The sequence below is a fragment of the Danio rerio genome, chromosome 21 (genome assembly GCF_049306965.1).
Source record: "Danio rerio strain Tuebingen ecotype United States chromosome 21, GRCz12tu, whole genome shotgun sequence".
Classification (NCBI taxonomy): Eukaryota; Metazoa; Chordata; class Actinopteri; order Cypriniformes; family Danionidae; genus Danio; species Danio rerio.
Genome location: NC_133196.1, coordinates 33655646 through 33677224, shown reverse-complemented (window position 1 = coordinate 33677224; position 21579 = coordinate 33655646). Strand labels below are relative to the sequence as shown.

At 37.0% G+C, this 21579-nt stretch overlaps 2 protein-coding genes across 6 annotated transcripts in view; both read left to right on the top strand.

Annotated features, from left to right (window-relative positions):
* Positions 1 to 260: 260 nt before the first annotated feature.
* ncbp3 (nuclear cap binding subunit 3) lies at positions 261 to 17621 on the top strand. Of its 3 annotated transcripts, none has more exons than XM_073934338.1 (13): positions 261 to 586; positions 979 to 1044; positions 1123 to 1228; positions 3796 to 3921; positions 4063 to 4194; positions 4771 to 6371; positions 6420 to 7137; positions 7260 to 7359; positions 10069 to 10178; positions 10259 to 10565; positions 10679 to 10896; positions 13883 to 14065; positions 16718 to 17621. In XM_073934338.1, exons 8-13 carry the CDS (start codon positions 7304 to 7306, stop codon positions 17014 to 17016), a joined length of 1173 nt encoding a protein of 390 aa, XP_073790439.1. In that variant the 5' UTR covers positions 261 to 586; positions 979 to 1044; positions 1123 to 1228; positions 3796 to 3921; positions 4063 to 4194; positions 4771 to 6371; positions 6420 to 7137; positions 7260 to 7303; the 3' UTR covers positions 17017 to 17621.
* A 1230-nt stretch (positions 17622 to 18851) lies between these two features.
* pgap2 (post-GPI attachment to proteins 2) overlaps positions 18852 to 21579 on the top strand; it is a 49881-nt gene continuing 47153 nt past the window's right edge. For 2 of the 3 annotated variants that reach the window (XR_012396534.1, XM_005161301.6), the window contains exon 1: positions 18852 to 19376. Coding sequence is in view for 2 of the 3 variants with exons in the window: in XM_005161301.6 (XP_005161358.1) it covers positions 19209 to 19376 (168 nt within the window). In the remaining variant the exon portion in view is untranslated. 3 annotated transcript variants of the gene reach the window in all.

The window sequence follows — 21579 nt, the reverse complement described above, 5'->3', positions numbered from 1 at the left end:
ATTATTGATTAATTATTAAAATAATTGCCTTAAAAGTGTCCCTAAAGCATTTCTTTTAACTTTTCACACAGAAAATCTACTTGTAAAGCATGACTTGAGGTTAGTTAGTCTAGTTTAGTTTGAGTGATAAATTAGCATCATTTAAAATCTAACGTTATAACGTTATACTACTAACGGTAACGCATACATGCACACATATACTGTAATCCGTTTTCAGTGTATCGCAGCTGCATATATGCATCTAGTGTTGGAGGGCGGGTCTCAATCCACCAGTGTCTGTCATCTGGGCGGTGTGTGTGTGTGTATGAGCGTGTGTGTTTGAGAGAGTCGTGCAGTGTAGCCTCTGCTTCTCCATTCACCCCTTTGAGATTTAGCCGTTAGCCGCTAGCTCGTTTCGACGATCATGGCGGCGGTGCGCAGCCTGCGGGTGTCCGTCAAGTCCGACAGCGCGTCCGATCGCTCAGAGTCCGACTCAGAATCAGACTCGGATCGAGATGCCCGAGAAGCGGAACCCATGGAGGTGGAGGAAGGAGAGGTGGAACTGGAGTCCATACCTGTTCGCCGAAGTTTAAAGGAGCTGTTGCCGGTGAGTTACCCCGTAGGCCTCATTCAAACCGCGACCTCGCGTAGCACAGGAAGCCGACGGTTGTTGAAGCCAATGCGGTGGGTAGTTAAGAGCAAGAGAGTACATTCTGCTTTTGAACAATGCGTTTGTAATTAGTTCTGCAACATTGGTATAATGTGTGCAGTTGGTCTGTTATTTCGGAAGATCTTATGAAAGTGTTTAAAATTCTCTGGGCCAAGTTTCCTGATACTAACAGACTTTTCATTTGGCGCACTGTTTGATGCATTATGGTGATTGTTGATCATGGTACAAAGCTGCATTTTAGGTAACACGTTCCAAGACCGACTACTGAAAATATTTAGGTGTATTTGCTGCCCTCATGGATCTCAATGAGATTATGTATGGTTCCACAGGACACCAGCCGGCGATATGAAAATAAGGCTGGCACCTTCATCACTGGCATTGATGTCACGTCTAAAGTAAGTGTCAGCTGTCTGTGTGAATTATCAGGATGTCTATTGATGGATCTGTTGTTCACCATGTTTACATGTGCACAGGAGGCCATTGAGAAGAAGGAGAAGCGAGCAAGAAGATTTCATTTTCGTGCAGAGGAAAATCTGACACAGAAGGATGTGGTTCTGGAGCGGGATTTGTTGAAGAAAAGTGAGAATTCTACACAGCTGTAGATCAACACAGGATTTACACTCAACATGAAGTGAAAACTATATCTGTTTTCTGAATGTCTGAACTTGTGTTTTAGCTCTTATTAGCATATGTATAGGATATAGTAAGACATAGGAGTAGGTTCTGTCTACAGACTGCAAGACAGGGGTGTCACATGATAGGGCGTCACTTGAAGTTATGGAGACCCACATCAAAACTGTGTTGTTGGCAAGATGGTGCTGTACATCAGTTATTAACATTTTACACCTACTTCATGCCCAAAGCCAACCATCATCGTTATTAATGTCTACTCCTTCCCCAAACCTAAACCCAACCATCATAGTTATTAACATCTACTCCTTCCCCAAACCTGAACCAAACCATCATAATTATTAACGCATACACCTTCCCCATTCATCATAGTTCTTAACGTCTATACCTTCCCCAACCATCATCGTTATAAACGTCTACTCCTTCCCCAAACCTGAACCAAACCACCATAATTATTAACGTATATACCTTTCCCATCCATCATCATTATTAACGTCTCCATCTTCCCCAAACCTAAACCCAACCATCAAAGTTACTAACGTCTACACCTTCCCCAACCATCATCATTATTAACATCTGTTCCTTACCCAAATCTAAACCCAACCATCATAGTTATTAACATATACTTCTTTCCCAAACCTAAACCCAACCATCATAGTTCTTAACGTCTGGACTTTCCCCAACCATCATCGTTATAAATGTCTATTCCTTCCCCAAATCTAGACCCAACCATCATCATTATTAACATCTACATCTTCCCCAAACCTAAACCCAACCATCATAGCTCTTAACGTTTACACCTTGCCCAACCATCAACGTTCCCCAAATCTAAACCCAACCATCATCATTATTAACATCTACACCTTCCCTAACCATCATCATTATTAACATCTACATCTTCCCCAAACCTAAGCGCAACCATCATAGCTCTTAACTTTTACACCTTGCCCAACCATTATCGTTAATAACGACTACTCCTTCCCTAAACCCAACCATCATAGTTATTAACGTCTACAACTTCCCCAACCATCATTGTAATAAACGTCTATTCCTATCCATCTACACCTTCCACAACCCTAAATCCAACCATCACAGTTATTTACGTACAGTCACGAGTTAAAGAGGCTTTCATATTTGAAAAAAAGTTGCCTGGTGGAGTTACTAAATGAATGAATATAATAATATATCAAGAGAATTTGAAGAAAACTTATGAAAACATTTGGTGTAAATGTTCTCTGGTAAATATTTCCACCATCTTGCCAACAACATCTCATTGTGACATCTCGCATGGTTCAATGGAATCTCGATAACTGCAGGTTACGCCTCTATCTTACCACAAGTTATGCCCGTCTTGCAGTCCACAGACAGATACTATTGAGACAAAGCCTACTTAAAAGGATTCTAGAACCTAGTGTCTCACACAGTGTACCAGCTGTGTCCACCACCCTTCTTCCACCATCATTTAATTCTACAAAATAGCAAAAATACTCCAATACATGAGATTTTTAGCACGGAAAGAGGCTTTGAGATATTCTCTCCCATTCCTGTAAACTTCAACTTCTGTGTTTCTTAACCATGTTCCTGGATGACCACCATCTCTCCAAATTTTCAATGTCTCCTTAACCAAACACGCCTGATTCTGATCATCGGCCTATTAGCAGAGACTGAAGGATCTGAAATGGTGTAACAGACAAAGGATGCAATGCTGGTGGTCCTTTAGGAGTTTGGTTGATAAACACTGACTTACGCTGAGCATAATTAGCAGAACATACCGTTATTTTCTGTGCAGTTGTTAAATATTTAAATTTAAATTAAATAAAAAGTTATTAATCTGTAGCTAATCTGCATGCTGAACAATGGGTTGCGATCCATACATGGATCTACTGTGATCTGTTGCACACTTATAGAATATAGTTCAAAACTCTGTATTTCTGTAAAATGGAAAGGAGCAGTGTGATCATTCTTTAAAACATCTACTTTTGAATTCCACGGTTAATGCAAGACAGTAGGTTAGTTTAAAACAACATGATCATTCATTTATTTCCCTTTGGCTTAGTCTCATATTTAGAGGTTACCACTGGAGAATGAACTGCCAACTACACCGGCATATGTTTTACACAGTGGATGCCCTTCCAGCCGCAAGCCAGTACTGGGAAACACCCATACACGCTTACATTTACACTCATACACTACAGACAATTTAGTTGATTTAGTTCCCCTGTACCACATGTATTTGGACTGTGGGGGAAACCAGAACACCCGGAGGAAACCCACGTGAACACGGGGAGAACATGCAAACTCCACACAGAAATGTCAACTGGCCCAGCTGGGACTCAAACCAGCGACCTTCTTGCTGTTAGGGGACAGTGCTAACCACTGAGCCACCGTGCCACCTATAAAATCTTATAAATGGACCTCGTTTTTGGAAGATTTTGTTTAAAAATGACATCACCCTAGTTCATATTTTGATTTCGCATCTCTCCCGCTCTTACAGACTGTGTTTTCTCTCTCTTTAGTGATCCCGAAAGTGCGTCTGGAAGCTCTACACATGAGTGGAGTCGATGACATGAGCACTCAGGATGTTTTTGGCTACTTTAAAGAGTATCCGCCTGCACACATCGAGTGGATAGATGACGCTTCCTGTAAGTACACCCTCACAGATATTATTACCACAAAGTGACAAAATTATACTTGATGAATGGCTACAAATCTGAATGGGAAATAGGCCTAGTTTTGTTTAAAGCTCGATTGTGGTGTTCATAGTCAAATCTCACTGTTCCCAGGCAACGTGGTGTGGCTCGACGACATCACTTCCACCAGAGCTCTCATTAACTTGAGTCGGATGCCAGATAAAGAAGAGGTCACAAACACAGACAGCTCGAAACCCTCTGAACTTCCTGTCCAGACGCAGAAAGGTTCTTATTATTTGCTTCATTGTGTCACCTTGAAATAAACACTCCAAATCCGAAACAAAAATTGTGTTTTAAAGGTCCCATAAAATTAAAATACAGTTTTGTAGATGTTAGTGTCAGTATTGTTGGTTTTTAAGATATCTATAAGCTAGTGTGTTCCAAAAAAGTAACAAAATTTGTGTTTAAAAGATGTAAAACTGATATAAACATGTAAAGCTTGTAGTTTGTCTCTTCCACCTAAATGGAGCAATGGTTTTATTCAGGTCACCGCATACTACAGCTTCTTGTCAAATCATATCCAATTAAATGCTCTTTAGTATTTGACAAACTCCGCCCCCTTTAAGCTGATTTTCATTTTCTTTTCATTTGTTGCACTTGAGCTCAATCACTCTCGCTGGAGCAGAGTGGTGATGAAAACAAAACACTGTTGTCTGTTTTTAAAAAAGGGGGAGGAGCTTTATAATGTCCCACCCTCTCTTTGTGTTTCGGTTGAGATTACATCAAACATCCAATAAAAAAAGCACATCTCAAATGAGACATTTAAAGTTGAAACAAAACTGTCATGTCTTTTCTGAGCAGCTCGACGAAGCCGTGGGTCTGATGATGATGATGACGATGATGAGGAAGAGGAAGGTGAGGTAGATGATGACGATGATGATGATGAGGAAGATGAGAAGGCTCGTGACATTGAAGATGAGACTGAAAAGAAACCACAAGAAACCAGAGAGGTAAAGTTTTAGTTTTATCATTTAGAGCATTGTTTCCATTTATTTTTTTCCCTAAGATTAAAAATGTGTCATGAACCATTATAGTGCAAAAACCTGTATTTGTTATATGGAAAGGAGCAGTGTGAACATTCTTTAAAACATCTACTTTTGACCTCCACGGTCCATGCAAAACAGTAGGTTAGTTTGAAGTAACATGAGGGTGTGTATATGACAAAATAGTTCATTCATTCATTCATTCATTTTCCTTCGTATAATAATCATCCACCTGCCAGCCACCTGCACATATCATTTTATCTGATATATCAGCGTGGATTGTTCGTTATTAACACACATGCATCCACGAGACTAGACCTAACTTCCAGTGCTATTTATTGCTGTTCTGACGAATATAAGAACTTACAGTGCTTGTCTGACTTTGAGTTGACCGACCTTTTGATTTAGCACACACGTTTTATATTTGAGGTACCTTCTTGTGGCTTTCATATACATAAAGCACGTCACAGCCGTTGCATATTATATATGATTCATCCTCATTAACCACTTTGCTTAAATACTCCCCCATTGCATTTTTCTTTCCTTCCTTTTGTTTCTCTCAGATTGGTTTTGCCTCCATTTCTACTTTAACAAAAGGACCTCCACCATTTTAAATTAGCCTGCAAATCAGGGTCTGATAACACATTTATATTTTACAGAATGTGTAAAAATACAAAGCAAAAATCATTAATTATTAAACTCATCCACCTGCAATTAATCATAATGTATTTTTTTATTACTTGACCCACAGATTATCCACAACGTCCGTGGATATAACCTCCATCTGCGCATCACTAGTTGCCTCGCACTGCAACATATACTGTTTCACTCTCCGTTCAAGTCATAGTCATTTGACGCTGAAAGCACTGCATTATGAAAACAATGGCCCGCATGATGTGTGGACTGTTTTTATTGCTGTTGTAATCTGTATATTTTAAGTTAATGAGTTAAATTTACAGTCTTGTAAATTAACTTTAATATTAATGAATAAAATAATAAAAGATTATTGCCTAAACCATTTTCGGCCAAGCGCATCTTGAAGTTTTGGCTTAGGCTTAAAACTTTCATGCGCATAGTAACTGAAATTGTATATATAAGGCTCTTTAGTGAGTTCAATAAATGGATTGAACATGTTACTAGAGGTGTGAGTTTGCGTGTTCTCCCTGCGTTCGCGTGGGTTTCCTCCGGGGGCTCCGGTTTGCCCCACAGTCCAAAGACATGAGGTACAGGTGAATTGGGTAGGCTAAATTGTCTGTAGCGTATGAGTGTGTGGATGTTTCCCAGGGATGGGTTGCGGCTGGAATGGCATCGGCTGCGTAAAAACTTGCTGGATTAGTTGTCGGTCTGTTGTGGCGACTCCAGTTTAATAGAGGGACTAAGCCGACAAAAAAATGAATGAATGAATATATATATATATATATATATATATATATATATATATATATATATATATATATATATATATACCGATGAGTGACACGGGAGCAACAGCAGCGATTACAGTCTATATGTGCATAATACGCAGTTATCACAGGTAATCCATAACAGACACAGTGGAAAAAAGTCAAGGCACGCTCGTGTCTGGATCCACAAGTGTCGCTTTAACAGCCAAGAGGAGAGGAAAAGTTACCTCACAAACACGCCAGCGGGTCAAATGTCCAAAGTGAGAGAGAGGCAGAGATGGATTTTTACAGCATTTCTCCCTAGCAGTGAAAACATGGCTCGTGTGCTCTGCCTTCTTCAGTGTCAATATAAGACTGTCCAGCAAACTCATAAGCAGTTGAAATGTGCATAATTATCTACCTTTTAAGTAGTAGGACTGTTTTATTTACTCGCACTTGCCTCCTTCGCCAAAGTATTTTACTGCGACATCCCGCATAGGAGATAAATGACGTCAGTACGTAATAACCGGTTATGATCTATTACTGAACCAATATCGAATTGTCCCTATCTGCATCGCGGTTCACCGAAGAAACACTTCATTTTGACATCCCATATGTGTTACCTTTCCTGAATGTGAAAATAGGTTCCCTTACCTTGCATACTTTATATTGATTTATTTATTTATTTTCATTCTAGACTAGCCTGTCTCAAGCAGAGCGAGATTCTCTCCTTCAAAATGAACCACGACCCACAGTCAAACCCTTCAAAGGCAACAAGCTCTTCTTGCGCTTTGCCACCCATGGTGAGAAACAGACTTGAGTGTGTCGCCTACAATTAGAATTGTGTCAAGAACTCTTCATTGCTTGATATAGAACAGACTGTACACAAAACGATATTTGCATGTTGACACTCATTTTCCATCAGATGACAAAAAGGAGTTGGGTGCAGCCAGAAGAAGTCGATACTACATGAAATATGGGAATCCAAACTATGGTGGCATGAAAGGCATCTTGAGTAACTCTTGGTAAGAAAAACTTTGATACTTTTGGTGGAATAACATGTGGCACCTGCTAACAAACACCGCTAGGACAAGATTCCAAAAGATGACTAAATGTTCACGATAGTATTTTTTTTTCCTGCCAGTATTAGTAAGCAATGCCATTTTGTTGTGTACGACATGCATAGATGAGTGCTTCAAAATAAGGTTGTCAAAAGTATCGAGTTCAGGACCAATCGGTTCTGAAATTTTTAAAACAACCATTTCCCGCTAACATTTAAGTGCTGTTCTTATGCAATGCTGGTTGGCCATTGTGTTCTGGTGCTGAACAGGAATGACTGTGATTGGCTGTTAAGGTGATCGCTTCACCAGCCTTCACTGCTGTTCACCAAGTGCAAACACAGATACTGGAGTGTCAATCAGCTGTTCTGTGTTTTAGCTGACCTAAGAATGATCCGATGATGGATTGACTGATCTACATGGCTTTGAAACTTCAGTATCCATGCATCTGTATTTGCACTTGGTTACATATTTTTTGGAGATTTTTGTTTAGGCTAACTCATTAGCAGCTCTTGCGGGGTCAGTTGCATGGTAAGAGACCTAAGATGGGATTGTCAGACACAATTTAAGATTTCTGAAGTAATGATAATGATAAGATATGACATTGTTAGACAGGATTAGAATCAAGAGTCAAGATTTGCTTCTGTAATATGAGTTAATGAAAACTTTAGTGTATTGCATCTTTAGATAAGAACGTTTCTGTAATACGCGCCCTGTTTACTTGTTAATTGTGACGTTACACAAATTTGCAACAGGGTTCAAGTGCACTATCAAACTGTATGGGGAGGCTCAATACATGTTAATAATAAACATTTATATATTAAACATGGTGCTGTAATATTTTGGAAAATCATGATCACAATATATACAGCGGGAGAATTAAGTATTCAACACGGCATGTTTTTTTTTTTCTGGGAAAAATATTCTAAAGGAGCTGTTGACATGAAATTGAACCAGATTTTGGTAAAAGCCCAAACAATACAAACATAAAAATATAACAAAACAAAAACTGAAAAAAAAGTATGTGTAATAACAAGGGAATGACAAGAATAATGTACTGAAATACATTTTATAATTTATATAAAAGGCATTCTTGGTGATTGCAGCTTAAAGACACCTCTCATATGGAGAATAAAGTCATGCATTGCTCATGAGTTTTTTTTGTTTTTTTTTTCTTTTTGTTTTTTTACTTTGGTAAAAATCTTGATGGCTCTGTGAGTCTCTACTTCAAGATCTGAGCTTTATTTTGTATTTTCTATTGGATTCAAGTGATGTGATTGGCTGGGCCATACAGTTTGATTTTCTGTCTCTTAAAGCATTTGAGTATCCTTGGCTGTGTTTTGGATCATTGTCTTGCTGAAATGTCCACTCTGGTTTCATCTTCCTTATCCTGCTATTGTATATGTTGGACTGAAGCAGCTAATTTTAATTAACAATGACAAAGGACTGAGGGTTGCTGAATAACTACTGAGAGATTTCAGCTGCAGTTTGAGCTTTCACTGCCCTTTTACACCTTCCTTTCTTCATGTGTACAATACTTTTTTATGTCATTTCATTCTACTACACATAACTTAATAAGTAAACAAATTAATATTGTTTTATTTTGCATATATGGATTTCTTTGGTTGTTACCAACATCTGGTCAAAATTTCAACAGCAACTTTAGAAACCAGTTTTTTTTTGTTTTTTTTTGAGAAAAATGGTGTCGTTAAATTATTTTTCCCCCACTGTATATCTATGCATTATATCAGATGGCCTAAAAGTGCTTAATTGTTATATATTGTTAAAATATTGCAGCAAATCTAGAGACTGTTTTGTAAACCATTATTTTATATGAAATTCACATTAATGTGTGTTATGACTAAATAGGGGTCATAAACAAATATTTTCTCATTTCTTGGACCAGGAAAGGGTATTCCATACATCACGATTTTACAACGGATAGTCTGCCACTGTTGGTTTGGTTAATTTTTTCACATGTCCGTGGACTGCATTTTAAAAATTAGTTTTATTGGTTTATTTGGCATGGATGGTGCATATTAATTAGCAATGCTGCAAAAGCACCACAATTACCCAAAAGCCTATTTTTCATCTGTGGTTGCTAGACATATGTTAAAATTGTCACCCTAAAATACAAAAAAAAAATACAATGAATCAAGCATGTCTAAGAAGCACTAAAATAGATGTAAGTAAATCAGTCCTAATCAATATAATGTATGTAAACAAAACAAACGAAAACTACAACAAATTAAATTTAAACAACAAATCATATAGATGGCAATCACATATGGTAGCATGGTAGGATTAGGGGTAATGACATACTAATGAGAGTGTTAACATGTCTGATGTATGTGTGTGGTCAGTTCTCTGATGCTTCCAGGGACAGTGTTCCACTCCCACACAGCTGTAACTGAAAAGGCACCCTGACAGAAGGCACTTTTCCAAAGTGGAACAATAAAATACATTACAAAAACATGTAATATGTGTGATTATGATGTAGTATTGTAGTATGATGTAGCAGTATTATTTAAAAAAAACCTCTTAGAAACTTGTGTCAAAAATCTTTGAAATGGCTCAGAGTGTAATTTAAGGATCTATTTCTAAATGTCAAATGTTTCAAAAAGAAGATTTAGGTACTTGCTGTAAAATTACCTGAAATTGTGCCCGTTCCTGCAGGAAACGGAGGTATCACACGCGGAGAATCCAGCGGGACATTCTGAAGACCAAAAAGCCTCTGATTGGAGACAGCATGGGACACACTCCACCTTACACACATCGACACTCAGGTAAATCTCCCCTAAATAACAAACATAATTGTCTTTTGGTCGTTTGTTTTGACATTTAAGCTCATTATCTTTTTTTCCAGCTGATCTGGTTAATTTGCCAGAAGAACCTATAGAAGAAGAGGAAGAGGAGGAGGAGGATGGAGAGGAAGACATGGATGCTGATGATCGAGTGGTGGAGTATAAAGATCGAGGAGAAAAGGAGCGAGGGCCACGGCTTGTGGAAGGAGGCCTGCGCAGTCGCTTAGGAGGCCCATCGCCTACATCTTCAGATTCAGATGAGATGGACTACGATCTGGAACTGAAAATGATCTCAACACCCTCCCCCAAAAAGAGCATGAAGATGACCATGTACGCAGACGAGGTCGAAACCAACCTTCGCAGTCTTCGGTGAGTGCAGGTTTCTTATAGAGGCCAGTTTTATCCCAGTTTCTATCCCATTGGCTGATCCAGTTTGAACGTCTTAATGATAATTTCTTTCTTTGTCTCTTCCACTTTCCCAGGAATTCAATACGGACTGAATCCAGTGGCAGTGTTAAAAGTCGCATTGGTGGTGGAGGTGGAGGAGGAAGTGGAGGTGCAGTAGAGGAACGAGGAGAAGGAGGTTCATCCAAATCTACATCAGAGAAAGTAACAGATGTGAGGCAGTTACTGGAGGAGAAGAGGCAGGGACTTTCTCAACAGAGATCACGCCCTCCAGTGGCCACAAGCGGCAAGACCGGTTAGTTATTAAGAGAGCTTTTTTTGTTGTTTATTATTATTTAAAAGGATGGTTCACCCAAAAAGGCTCGATTCAAATCATTTTGAGTTTATTTGTTCTGTTAAAATACTCAAAATAGGTTATTTTGATTGTTGAAAACGTATTCATCAATTTCCATATTGGAATTTCCTTCCATGGATGTCAACAGGACTTTTTTTTTCACACTGTGCTTAACCCCTTCTAAACACAGCTTTCAAATCTGGGTAAAGACATGTTTTATACCTAATTTAAAATTTAAAAATGTTATTAGCACAACTTTTTACCAAGGGTTATAAAACACTGCTCAACAACAAATTTGCTGTATTAAGGTTGATTTATACTTCTGCGTCGAGTGATCGCCATGAACCATGCTGCCTGCTTTGCGTGTAGGAGTGCATTGAATCTTCTTCTTCTTTTGTGTTACTTTGCTAGCTGGCAGTAGGTTTTTATGTTCCTCTTTGTCGAGGTTTGTCGTGAGTTTTTTTGTTTTTCTGAACGCTACCTTAATGTACAAGTAGCTCGAACTGGCTCAGCCGGCGAACTTTAATCATAAGGTAAACACAAAAAAAGTTTTCATCTGGAGCTCCTTCATGGGACTCAACACTTGTAAACACTTGTTACAGCTACCAAGCCAACCAATCACAGCTTGCGCTACGTGTCTTGTAGTTAAATTTTTTAATTGATTTTGTTACATTTTTTTTTTAATGCGACCCTGCAAAGGCTGCTACGGACCATATGCATGTGCTTGACTCTGAAGTAGAAATCAGCCTTTAGGGGCTGTTCACATAACACATCTAAAAGTGTGTGGAAGATGCAAGCATGTCGCTTCGTTTACCATTTTCAATGCACTTTGCGATCGCACACTTTTGTCGTTTGTCATTGCTAGGTGACCATAAACTGTTTTTTTTTGTTTGTTTGTTTTTTTTTTTTTTTTATTCAAGATGATGACAAACTTACAAAACGTTGCGGCTTTGATACAAGTTTTATTTATGGAGAAAATAAAAAGCACTGCAGTGTTTGGCTTTTCTATGTTTGTCTAAAGTAATTAGTCTACCAAAATGTGTTTATTCCATAGAAAGTATGAAGATGATTGGTCAGTCCTAAAAAAATTGAGATGTTTTCAACTAGGTGCGCCTGGAAAACGTGTGCGAGTCCTGCTATGTGCGCATCGCTCCCAAAATGCGCATAAATACTTTCATTGAAATAGCAAACTTGCAAACAAGCAAAAGGCGCGATATGTGAACAGCTTCTTAACCCTGCATTCTGGTGCTAACATTTTTCTGTGGGAAACAAAATGGTGTTTGTTTGTTTGTTTGCTGCTGGAGGCTTGGCAATCAAAAACTAAGCAGTCTGTGAATGAATGAATGAATGAATGTACTTTTGTCTTTATTTTCTTCTCTTTTGCATCTCGTGAAGCTTAACTAAACATCTACGCAGCAACCATTTTATATAGATATTTATGTTTATATAACTGATTACTGTTGTGCTGAGCTTTTTTGCACAATGCATTTTCCTTGTAAATGTGATACATTTTCTTTGTTTTTCCACTGTAAACATGTCCTGGATGGTCATGTAATCATTGCTCATGTTTTATATGTAATTTTAAAAGGATTTAGCCATTTTTAAGATTATAAAACTCGGTGTAAACCATAATAACACGGTGAAATGATGGTAACATTCAAAACTTTTCCTTGAATGTTCACTAAGTAATGAAAAGTTGCTGATAAAAGGTTTTAGTTTTTACAATATGAACGGGGATCCCACGCTTTTTGAAAGTACTTGAATTTCAGACATTTTTCAGGACTGGAAAGTACTTAAAAACAAACATGAGTCCTTGAAAGTGCTTGAATTATATTTGAAATGAAATCTGTTTATGGTGTTATTTCAACAACTCTACTGTGCTGCTGTCAAAAACAGAACAAAACAAATCTTCAATTAAATTTTTTTATTTAAACTGTTCAAGAACGATGACAAGTAATGTGCATTTTATCAATATTTCACAATCAGTGTTTGAATATTACTAGTGAATTCAACCATGTTTAAGTTCTTTGACCATGGCTGTTTAAAAAAAAAACATTTCAGTTTAATTTCTACATTTTTAAAAATGACATTCACAACATAATCATTACTCAACATTTCAGATACACTTTATATTTACATTAAAGATGTCAAAGTACAGTGTAGGCATGGGATGAGAACCTGTTTCAAGGTTTACCACGATTTGGAAAAGTCAAGGTTTTAAAACCATTAACGTTTTCTGTTATACCATTGCTAAGGTACAGTTAGGTCCATAAATATTTGGACATCAACACAATTCTAACATTTTTGGCACCATACACCAACACAATGGATTTGAAATTAAAAGAAGATGTGCTTTAACTGCAGACTGTCAGCTTTAAGTTGAGGGTATTTACATCCAAATCAGGTGAATGATGTAGGAATTATAACAGTTTGCATATTTGCCTCCCACTTGTAAAGGGACCAAAAGTAATTGGAGAGAATAATAATTCCAAATAAAAATTAATTTTAAATACTTGGTTGCAAATTATTTGCATGAAGTCTGGAACGTATAGACATCACCATACGCTGGGTTTCATTGTTTTTTTTTTCCCCAGGCATTTAAAAAGAACTTATTGTAGAGTAATAATCACAATACCTTGATACCATGACTACATGATATTTTTGTTCAAGGTTATCATACCGTCAGAAACATATACCGGCCCATGCCTAGTACAGTGAGGACTTTCATGTCGCTGCATAAGCAGGCGTTGTAAATTACAAAAATTATTGATTTTAAAATTAAATATGCTTTAAAATGTCCTTAAACCTGCTTGTCATGGAAAAAGTGGAAACCATAATGAAAAATTGGGCCAGGAAAATAGTATACAGGCTTTGAATTGTTATCAGTTTTCATCATGAGCAAATGTGGAAGAGACTCACCTGTTTTTTGTTTTTTTCCTCTCCACAGATGTGAGACAGAGATTAGGCAAGAGACCACACTCCCCAGAGAGGCGTCGCTCTGTGTCTCCTGTGATCTCCAGAAAGACGGCGTCTCGGAGAGAGCCTTTGAGCGACGTACGCAGCAGACTCGGTGTAGCTAAACATGACAATCGCAGTCTCTTCTCTGAACCCCCCAAAGACAAGAAAACAGGTACACCTCAATTCAGCACTCCTCTCAGTTCTCTTCATATTTGCTCTCCAATACTAATATAACATTGGAGTAATGAAGACAAAAAAAAACATTTTAGTAAATTGGTTTAATTCCAAAGGCCTCAATAATTATGGTATTTTTACTGATTACATGTTCTCATAAATTTCAAATGAGATTTCTCATCAGTGTTGGGAAGATTGTATACATTTAGCATTTTTGTGGTTCTTGTGTAAATAAAAATTTTGTTAAGTTTGTAATTTTGGAAATGTGGTAGCATGGTAAAAACATGGTAACAGAAAAACATTTAAATTGTGATGTGAAAATGGTTGCAAGAGTACATATTTCACTCATTTTGAAAGAGCAGCTGGGGGTAATAAGACATACATTTCAAAATAAGAGTCCTTTGGTATTCTCGGATTGTTTATTAAAGAATAAAACCCCCTTTTTTAAATGTATCTATTTTAATAAAAGATTATTAGGCTGAACCGAAATTAGAATCAGAATCAATAACATTCTAATGATATCCAACCCTATTTAATAATTTTTGAGCAAGATGGTCCATTTTAAAAAGGGCTTTGTATGGACAAATGTTAATAAAATTTCCTAAGAGTGGTTCTGAATAAACTTACTAAATAAAATAACTTATGTATGTGTGGAGTTCATGGATCACTTTATGTGATCAATTTTGGGATAAACATCTTAACACTAATAAACTGGGGATTTAAAAAAAAATTAGTTTGTTTGTTGAAAGTTAGGACTTAAGTTATCAAGTGTTTGTTTATGACCAGTTACTGAAAAATAGTAACTAGTTACAGTTACTTGTTACTTTATTCAAAAAGTATTTACTTTATTGATTACTTACACCAAAAAAATAAATGCATTACTCTTAATGGTAATTTTTGAGATACTTTTCCAAAGAACATTTGTAATGCTTCCATTAATGCCCTCATAACGTCACTGCAGTTCTGCATAGAGAATACACTGTTGATCAGCTTTACAATTTTAATTAATCTGCATTCCTACAACTAAAACACAAGACAAACTTAAATAAAAAGTAATTTTTAAACACTGATTTATTGAAGTCAGACCAGCAGCACAAAAATAAAATATCACAAGATTATAAACCAGCTGAAGCATATATTTCAAAACAAAAAAGCAAAGACTAAAGTTACATCCGCATCATAAATGTTTGTATTTAACCCTTAAACGTTCCTTCAAAGCTTGAGTATGAAAATAGCGACAATATACAACAGGCACAACAACCTTAATAACGAAATAATAAATAAAAGTAATCTGAATTATCATTCAGAATCAATTTGGTGAAAGTACTATTATAGACGTCCATAAATGTTATGCATTTTAAACAAAACAATAACATAACAGCTGCTCAAAAATGAAATCTATCGGCAATTTTTAAACTAACCACAAATAAAATGTAGTATGTCAAAGCAAAATCTGCTGTTGTGTAACTGCTATAAAAATGTGTAAAACAATTTAAAAAATCACAGAATTGTTTCTGAGCAATACAACGTTATACATTTTAATAACACGTTCTGAAATGTAACCGAACTGTGTCTCTGTCTCTAATAATCAATTTTGTAATACAGATACCACCTGTGCTTATTTATTTGTAACAACAAACAGAAGTATTAGTAATAAGTATTATTAATAGTAACGGTAATAGTCTCAGTCTCTTGTGCACACAGTCAGCCTACCTCGCTTGCATTCGGTCTATCTCGCGTATACACTTTGCCTCTCGCGTGCAGCTGGTATCTCTGCTTTGTCTTTACTTTTGTAAAGTCTGGTGTCTCGTACACGATGCGTCTTCTTTGCAGTGTTGGTTAGCATCCACCAATGTGTCGTCACTGTAAACAGAAAGATGTAGGCTAGAGTGCAGCCAAAATTAATTAATTCACGATTCATTAATTAATTAATTGAGTCACGGACAAACGCATTGTATTTTAACGATAACAGAGTTACTATATTTAAAAAGTAATGCGTTACTGCATTAGTTACTGTCAGAAGTAATGCCGTTACAGTAACACATTGCTAGTAAAGCCTGGTTTATACTTCTACGTCAAGTGACCGGCGTAACCGACGGCGCATGCAACGCGCGTAGCTGTGCATTTATACTTCTGCGCTCTGTCTCTGTTATTCTGCATTAACACTTCCAAAACGCTAGTTGGCAGTGAGTCGTTAATATTCCTAAGTGTCGAGTTTCTTCGCTGGTGTTTTGTTTTTTCTGAATGCTTCCTGAATGTACAAGTGGCTGAAACTCGCTTATTTTGAGGCAGGAAGCGGCGGACGTGCAACAATTTTAACTATGAGGTAAACACAAAAAAAAACCTTCCACCCAGAGCTCCTTTACGGGACTCCACACTTGTAAACAATCGCTCTATCGGGCTCGCATCGATCACGCGGCTCTCTGTCCCGCCTAGGCTCATCAGCGCTACCAAGCCGACCAATCACAGAGCTTGCGCTACGCGTTGTTGCAACGTGTAGTTAAATTTTTTGAGTAGGGCTATTCGTCGTTAAGTAGGCTGCGCCATAACATACGCGTGGGCTTGACGCAGAAGTATAAATCAGCCTTAACATGTTATTGCTCAACACTCATTATGACTCATTTACAAACCATAACATTTGTATCTTAAGGTGGTTTGTGGAGCCGCCTCGGCCCGTCTCACAAGGACAGCGGCAGCGGAGACGAAGACAAGCCTTCATCACGAGCATCTTCCTCCAGAGGAATAAGACGAAGAAAGGATGAAGATTCTGACGGAGTGGAGGACGAGGATGAAGAGGACGACTCTCATCTCCAGAAGATGTGGGGTGCAATGATCAAGCAGAAAGAGCAGCAGTCCAACAAGATGAAGAAAAGCAGACTGGACAACCTTCCGTCGCTGCAGATCGAGATCAGTCGAGACAGCAGCAACGGCTCCGACAGCGACTCCTGACTCACTCACTGAGAGTTGGAGGGCATCTATAGACTGGGCCAAGAGACCCTGATATCCAAACTTAAACATTCCCAAAATCCCAACTCTCATCAGTCTAGAAACGTCACACTTTTCCTCCAGAAACCAAGGTGCAGGTTAGGGTTTTGTTTTGACTTCTCAAAGAAAAGGCAGAGGATGAAGCTGTCATGTTTTTTTTTTTTCCTTCAAAAGAAAATAAATTATATTTTGACATACAATCAGAGCCCATTTCAAATACACAGTGAAGCATTTCTCATGAATTCAAGCAATGTGATCCGATTGCCTTTTAGCAATACTTTTTTTTTTTAATCCAGTCATGACTCATGTTTTATCATTATCACTGTGGATTTGATGATGTGAAGAAAATAATGGTGTGTTTTTTTACAAGCATTATAATATCCACTCACACATACTGGACCTGGATGGATCAGTGCTTTATCTTACACAGTCCCGAAAAAGAATAGCACATAATGTAGCCAATGTAATAATGCTCCCTCAAATGAATGGTTCACATTCCCTAAATACATGTGGTCAGTGAAACATACAAGAGCAGCATTGTATGTTGAATAAAAGTTGTTGTTTTTTTTTATATCAGATTGGGTCTAGAAATTTGTATTTCCACCATATGACATCTTTATTTAAAATAACACAAACATTTTGTTAATTGTTACTGAAAAAAAAAATAATAGAAATGATCTGAAATACTTAGCGCAAAAATGTTCTCATCATTTTTTTAAATGATTTCAAAACCTTTGTGTATATACGATCATCAACGTTTGAAGTGGATCAAAAAAGTTTTTCAAAGTTGTCCTTAGACACGAATGCCTATTGTTCATTAGTTTTAGGACAACTTTGATGAAAGATTTTGATCCACTTCAAATGTTGACTACACTATACAGAAGTCAACATTTGAAGATGATCAAAACAGTTTTTAAAAATTATCCTAAGACAAGAATGTGACTATTTTCAATTTCACAAGGTTGTTTTTACAGCATCGCTGTTGTAATGTAATTGCAATACAGTCAGTTAGCATTCATTTAGTTGTTCAAGTGTAAATCGAGATGAAAGACCGTTGTAATCACTAGTGCTGTCAGCAACAGGCTAGTGCAGAAATTCCATTGAAAATACTGGGGTAAAATAATTTGTCATTTTAAAGACATGGAAAGTGGATTTTAATGCAGTGCCTCTTGTACGATCTGAGACCCACTTTAATTTGTATATCTAATAGGCAATGAAGAGCACTAATTTTTAAAGAAATCAGATCTTAAACTTCACAATTTTGTAATGGAAAGACAGTTCACCAGAAACCCTTATGGGCTCCCTGGCTGAAAATGTAAAGTCTGTGTGCATATAGCCCATTGTGTTTGTAACAAGATGTTTGAGAAGCTGACGACAGTCTTGGTAATTTGGTTACCAACATTAAATAATTGAAGGCAATCATAATGGAGACACTACTGCAATTAGTAACAATAGGATTTAATGCCAGCTATGGCCATGTTTATTTGGTTTGAATGCGATTCTGTTTAGTTATTTACATTGATTGTTTTCGTTTGTACAAGCCAAAAATCACCAAAAGCAGGCATAACAACTTTTTTGCAGTTTAAGGTTGTTTTTGGGCATATCAATCACACATCTGATGCTAAATTTAAAAATGTGCATTAAAATAGGATTATGGAAAAACTACATTGGGTACTCCTTTCTAACATTCTTCATAATATATATTTTTCGTGTTTAACAAAAGAAAAACAGGTTGAATGAAAAAAAATCATTTTGGGGCGAACGATCCCTTTTAAAAACACCACGAGGACTTTGATTTTGAAATGTAGATTCCGCGTGACCGGATGTTTCCACGAATCATTCACATCCAGTCGGAAAACTTAGACATTTTAACCAAATTAAAACATTAACGACTTGTTTATTAAACGCAGCTTAATCCAGAACTCCTCTGTAGTTAAACCAACGCCACAAATTTAAAGTTTCAGTATATTTCGCAAAGCATGTTAACGCTAAGTACTTCAGTGATAACCAGCAGCGACTTTAAATCGGTTTCAGTTTCAACTTAAGCTAATTGTCAGACATGTAAGGTTAGTTCAGAGACTAGGTTGGAGCCATGGGCTACAGGGAGTCTGTCTGTCGCTTGTGACACATCAGGGGATGTAATTAGTCCAGGGAAGATGCAACAGGTCCCGTACGGTTCTGTGGATCGAGACAAGCCTCTGATCCGCGTGCCGTTCACCCGGCTAGCGGTGATTACGGTGTGTTTGCCTCTGCTCGGCCTCGTCGCCTGTATCGTGCTGGCGATGCTCTACCACTACAATGATGCCACATATACACACTGCCAGGTGAGAAAACGGGCACACACACGTCCCTGGACATTGGGATGAAGTTGTTTTTGCATTCGCACATTCATTTATTCATTCATTCAGTGAACAGTGTTGTACTTTGAGAGTGTTTGGCTGCTAGTATGATTTCCATATTTAGAATTTGCTTAGCATACTATTCTGAAACTATATTATTGAGCAGAAAGTCTTAATGTGCGAATACAAAATCAACCCGTAGCCTGTCTGGCGTGGTTCTTTTTTTTTTTTTTTTGCCCCAACTATGAGGTTTAAATACTGCTTAAATACTTTTAATGACGTTTAAAGCACTCTTTTTATCTGCACTCGCTTGTCGAGTGGTCAGCATTATCCCACTTTTTATTTTTAATGTACCAAAATATTTCCTAAAGATTTAGAATAAAAAAGTGTAAAAAAAAAAATTTGATTGTGTTATTGTTAAAATACAAATTTATCCCATCATATATCATTAGATGGGAAAATTGAATGTTACGGCTTTGGGTAAATTGTTTTGTAAATTAAGTAAAAGAGATTGTCGTTTATTGGGCAAATAACAAACTGGCCATCACATTCAACTTTCCCGTCAGAATTTGTCCACTCGAATAATAAATGCCATAACATGTTTTCGACCGATACATTTTCGGTGGTGGAAAATTCGGTGCATCTCTAATATCAGCACGCTTTTCCCATTGTTTTTACATTTCTTCTGTGTGATGGGCTCCTTGATTATTATAGAGTAAGAAAAGTCCAGAGCTTAATGTTGTTATTGACATAAATTTTCACGATTCGATATAATATCGTTTATCATCCCAGCCCTAAAGAATAATATGTGGAGCTTCCTGATTTTTCTAGCCTCTCTTGTAAAATGTACATTTGAAAATTCATGGAAAACAACAATAGCCTAATTAGTGTTAAAATGTAATTTTATAATCTTCAGAATTAAAGTTTTTAATGATCGTTTTTTGTCTTTGAAGACTAAGGTCTAAGATTTAGAATAAAAGTTACTTGTAAAATGTTTTTACTATTTAACAACACATTAGGTCAGTAGTGAAAGATAACTTCACTTTCGTCAGTTTCTTCTCAGTCTTAAAGCCTTCTTCAATAACATATTTCCACAATTTATGATGGCAAAATAGGACAAATGAGCTCATGTGTGGGACAAATTCTGGACCTTTGTCAAAGAGGTGTGGGTCTTAACCACCAGAAACCACCCCTGGCAACGGGCCTAAATAGTGTTTCTGAACCATACTGTTGTAAAGTACTTGAATGAATTTGTTGTAATAATGTTATAGTTGATGTGGTAATACAGCTCGTAGGGTTGTGACGATGAGGAAGTTTCCCCACCGGTTAATCGACATGTGACAAGACCGGTTATACCGTTATCACAGTCGGAGTGGGAATTTCCTCTTTTTCTCTTTTTCCTGCTTTTAAATAGCTTATGAATGCGTGCGTATAATATTTTCAGTTTTGCAGGAATTGCCAATTCGGCGTCAATTGTTTGAATGGACAAGAGGAAACTACAAAAAAAATCACTGTTATTAAACACATAACTTTTATTAACATAACGAAAAAACACAACAATGCTATAGGCTGAAAAAACTGTGGAAGTTGGAATCAAACAAATAACAACCATAAAAACCTAACGTATTATATAATAATAGCTTAGTCCTCATGAACTTTCCGTTTATGAACACATTAACAAACCTATAGGCTATTGAAGAATAAACCGAATATGAAATGTGATCCTTGCATAATGATCAAAACTAAACAAGCTAGCACTCATTTTATATATAAACTAAATAAAAAAAGAAATGTTAAGAAATTGAACATTATGTAAAACAATTTAAAGACTACAGGCTAAATAAAAGTGCCTCGTCAGAGCTAAACATCACCGCACATGTGTCCGTTTACAGCTTCTGCAAAGATCAGACAGCCTACAGATCACACAATCTCAATAAACAACATGTAAATGTATAAATATTTCGATAAGTATTGTTATGGAATGTTTATAAGTATATGATCTTGCTTTTTTGGTTATATTGATTCCAGCTTTGAGCTCTCTCTCACAAGCGGCAGTTGACAGGAGCTGCATAAGAGCATTGTACACTACTCAGTGGCGGAATACACACAGCAAGACGTTTTATTTTTAGTTTTATTTGTTGCCGATTTGCGTGTTGTTCCTTTTTAAAAATACCTTTTATTTTTAAAA